At 41.8% G+C, this 3,080-nt stretch overlaps 1 protein-coding gene across 1 annotated transcript; it reads left to right on the top strand.

The window, feature by feature from the left end:
* Positions 1–2,009: 2,009 nt before the first annotated feature.
* Positions 2,010–2,873, top strand: LOC149207893 (uncharacterized). Its single transcript, XM_089398171.1, has one exon. The coding sequence runs from the start codon at positions 2,010–2,012 to the stop codon at positions 2,871–2,873; it is 864 nt and encodes a 287-aa protein (XP_089254297.1).
* Positions 2,874–3,080: the final 207 nt, after the last annotated feature.

The following is a 3,080-nucleotide window of genomic DNA, read 5'->3' as shown; positions in this document are numbered from 1 at the left end:
GTATTGCCAACATTTCCTTCTCATAAATTGCTTTGCTTAAAAACTTTCCCTTGATTGGACGACTTTCAAAAGCAATGTGTCTTTCATCTCGCATTAGAACAACACCAATTCCATTTCCTGAAGCATCACATTCCACAATAAAGGTTTTTGTGAAGTCCGGTGTAGCTAAGACCGGTGCTTGGCACATTGCTCTTTAAGATGTTCAAAGGCCTTTTTTGCTTCCGGAGTCCATGAAAATGCATCTTTCTTCAATAATGTTGTTAGAGGTGCTGCTATTATCCCATAATTCCTAACAAACTTGCGATAATAACCTGTCAACCCGAGAAATCCTCGCAGGTGCTTTATGGATGTGGGGATTTTCCATTCCTTAATGGCTTTAATTTTTCTAGGGTCTACCTTAACTCCTTCATGAGATACAATATGACCCAAATATTCCACCTCCTGGACTCCAAAGAAACATTTGGATCTTTTTGCATATAATTGTTTCTCCTTCAATAGTTGTAGCAACTTGTCAACATGTTCAACATGATCCTTCCAAGACTTGCTATAGATTAGTATATCATCAAAAAATACTAACACAAATTTTCTAAGGAATGGTTTGAAAATTGAATTCATCAAACCTTGAAATGTTGAAGGTGCATTGGTAAGGCCAAAAGGCATGACCAAAAATTCATAATGACCCTCATGAGTTTTAAATGCTGTTTTCGGAATGTCTTCAGTCTTCATTCTGATTTGATGATATCCTGAACGAAGATCCAACTTGGTGAAGTAAATTGATCCATGCAATTCATCCAGTAATTCATCAATGACAGGAATGGGGAACTTATCTTTAATAGTGAGCTTGTTGAGCTCCCTATAATCCGGACACATGCGCCATGATCCATCCTTCTTGTGCACCAATACTACTGGAGCAGAGAAAGAACTTTGACTCGGTTGAATTATACCAGCCTCTAGCATTTCTGCAACCATACGTTCAATTTCACTTTTTGGGACATAAGGATATCTGTACGGCCTGATGTTTGGAGGAACACTTCCTGGAACCAAATGAATAGCATGATCATGATCACGCATAGGTGGGAGACCTTTAGGAGTCTCAAATACCTTGGAATGATTGTCCAGGAATTTTTGGAGATCCGGAGAAATAGATGATTCCGATGTGGACACATCTAGCTAGCATAATTGTGCAATTACACCTCTTTTCTCCTTTTTTAGAAGCTTTGTCATACTATTAGAGCTGATTATCTTTCCTGGTTTCCCTGCAATACCCCTTAATTCAACTTCCTTTCCTTCCGTAGAAAATTTGATGAAAAGTTCTTGAAAATTAAAAGCTATTGTACCCAGGGATTGTAGCCATTGGACTCCTAGTACAACATCACCACCTCCCATTGGAATGGAAAGCATTGGGCTAGTCAATACATATTCTCCCATGGATAGCTTGATATTATGGCACTTTCTAGAGCAATTTATTATTCCTCCATTTGCAATCAACACTTGACACTCTGGTGTTGGATATAGGAAGCAATTCAATTCTTTTGCTACCTTACAATGAATAAAATTGTGGGTGCTCCCTGAATCAATCAACACTATTACCTTTTTCTTCTTGATTTTTCCTTCTATCTTGATGGTTTGAGGAGTGGTAATTCCCGCCAATGCACCGCATGTCCTAGGGTTTCAGATTTTGCTGAAACGGCAGACTGCGCCAGACAAAAAACTTCTTCCATCCCTGACAAGCCTAGGCACGCTCATCCCTAAGATACACAGTACTTCTTTCATTGGAAAACCCTCCGGGGGAGGGCGATGCGCCTCCCCCACAAAACAACGAAGGGCCACATCAACATGCAGAAGGCAAAAGAACAGTAAACCAAGAAGAAGACGCAGACCAAAACTTTCAGAGAACAAAGCAAGATATTCCACCGCCAGAAGTTCGCTCAACAACATGCAAACCAGTTGCAGCTGAGCGTCCAAGAGTTGAACTTCCTGCTCACAAAATCAATGCAAGAATACAATACATGAAGGACCATGCTCTGATAGGAAAGTTTATCGGACTATGGCCAACAGAGAAAGCGCTCAGAGGATGGATAAATGCAAAATGGCATCCCAAGGGACACATAACCCTGCAGCTAGGACCGAAAGGGTTCTTCACCGCTATATTCAACTGTCTGGAGGACAGAAACAGGGTTTTAGATGGAGGCCCTTATTTTTTCAATGCTGCTGGTCTATTTCTCAAAGGGTGGGTAGAGCGCTTCGATCCGGATAAGGAGGACCTGAGTAGTGCTCCTGTATGGATCCGACTGTACTCGCTGCCTGTGGAATACTGGGAGGAAGACTCATTACAAGCGCTCGGAAATGCTCTAGGAGAATTTGTCAAGATCGCAGAAGAAACAAAAACATGCAGATACACATCATTTGCGCGTATCTGTGTTTACATGAATCTCAACCGAGCTCTCCCAGATGCGGTAAGTGTTTCTCATGATGATATTGAATGGATTCAACCGATTGATTATGAACATGTACCTTTCAGATGCCGCAGATGTCATGCCTTAGGACATCTATTTAGAGATTGCCCACTAACTCAGAAACCATCTCCCTCCTCTGGATTGGATGCTACTGAGGCAGATGGCTTCACCAAAGTAGCAAATCATAGGAAATCTCATAAGAAGCAAGCCTCAAGGACCAAGATGCCACAACCCAACCCCTCAGTGCCCTCAACAAGTAATAGCTTCAGAATCTTAGCTAATCATACTGATCTCAATATGGATTCTCCCTCCCCCTCAGATCCAGAAGCAATGAAAAACAATCAGTCGAAACAGGTTATAGCCTTCAAATATCAGGAAGCCTCTCCAAACAAGGAAGCCTCTTCCTCTGATAAGTAGAAGGAACCCGTATGGACATCCCAAGCAATGCAGATGGAGGAACCCCAATCGCAGGAAAATCCAGAAGCGGACCCTAACGAAGAATTGTACTATCCACAATTTATGGAGGAAGAAACAGAAGCAATAGATATAGGGGACCTGGACATTCCAAGTCTAGAAAAGGCCCGCACAACAAATAACTTTGATGATATACCAATGGGGCAACTT

This window comes from Pinus tabuliformis, chromosome 1_2 (genome assembly GCF_031772625.1).
Source record: "Pinus tabuliformis cultivar Carrire ecotype Pingquan chromosome 1_2, CPIR1, whole genome shotgun sequence".
Taxonomy (NCBI): domain Eukaryota; kingdom Viridiplantae; phylum Streptophyta; class Pinopsida; order Pinales; family Pinaceae; genus Pinus; species Pinus tabuliformis.
The sequence above is the reverse complement of the archived record's forward strand: the minus strand, read 5'-3'. Positions and strand labels throughout refer to the sequence as shown.

Bases quoted from the DNA above. Each gene is read 5' to 3' on its own strand.
- LOC149207893 (XM_089398171.1), top strand. From the start codon at position 2,010: ATGAAGGACCATGCTCTGATAGGAAAGTTTATCGGACTATGGCCAACA.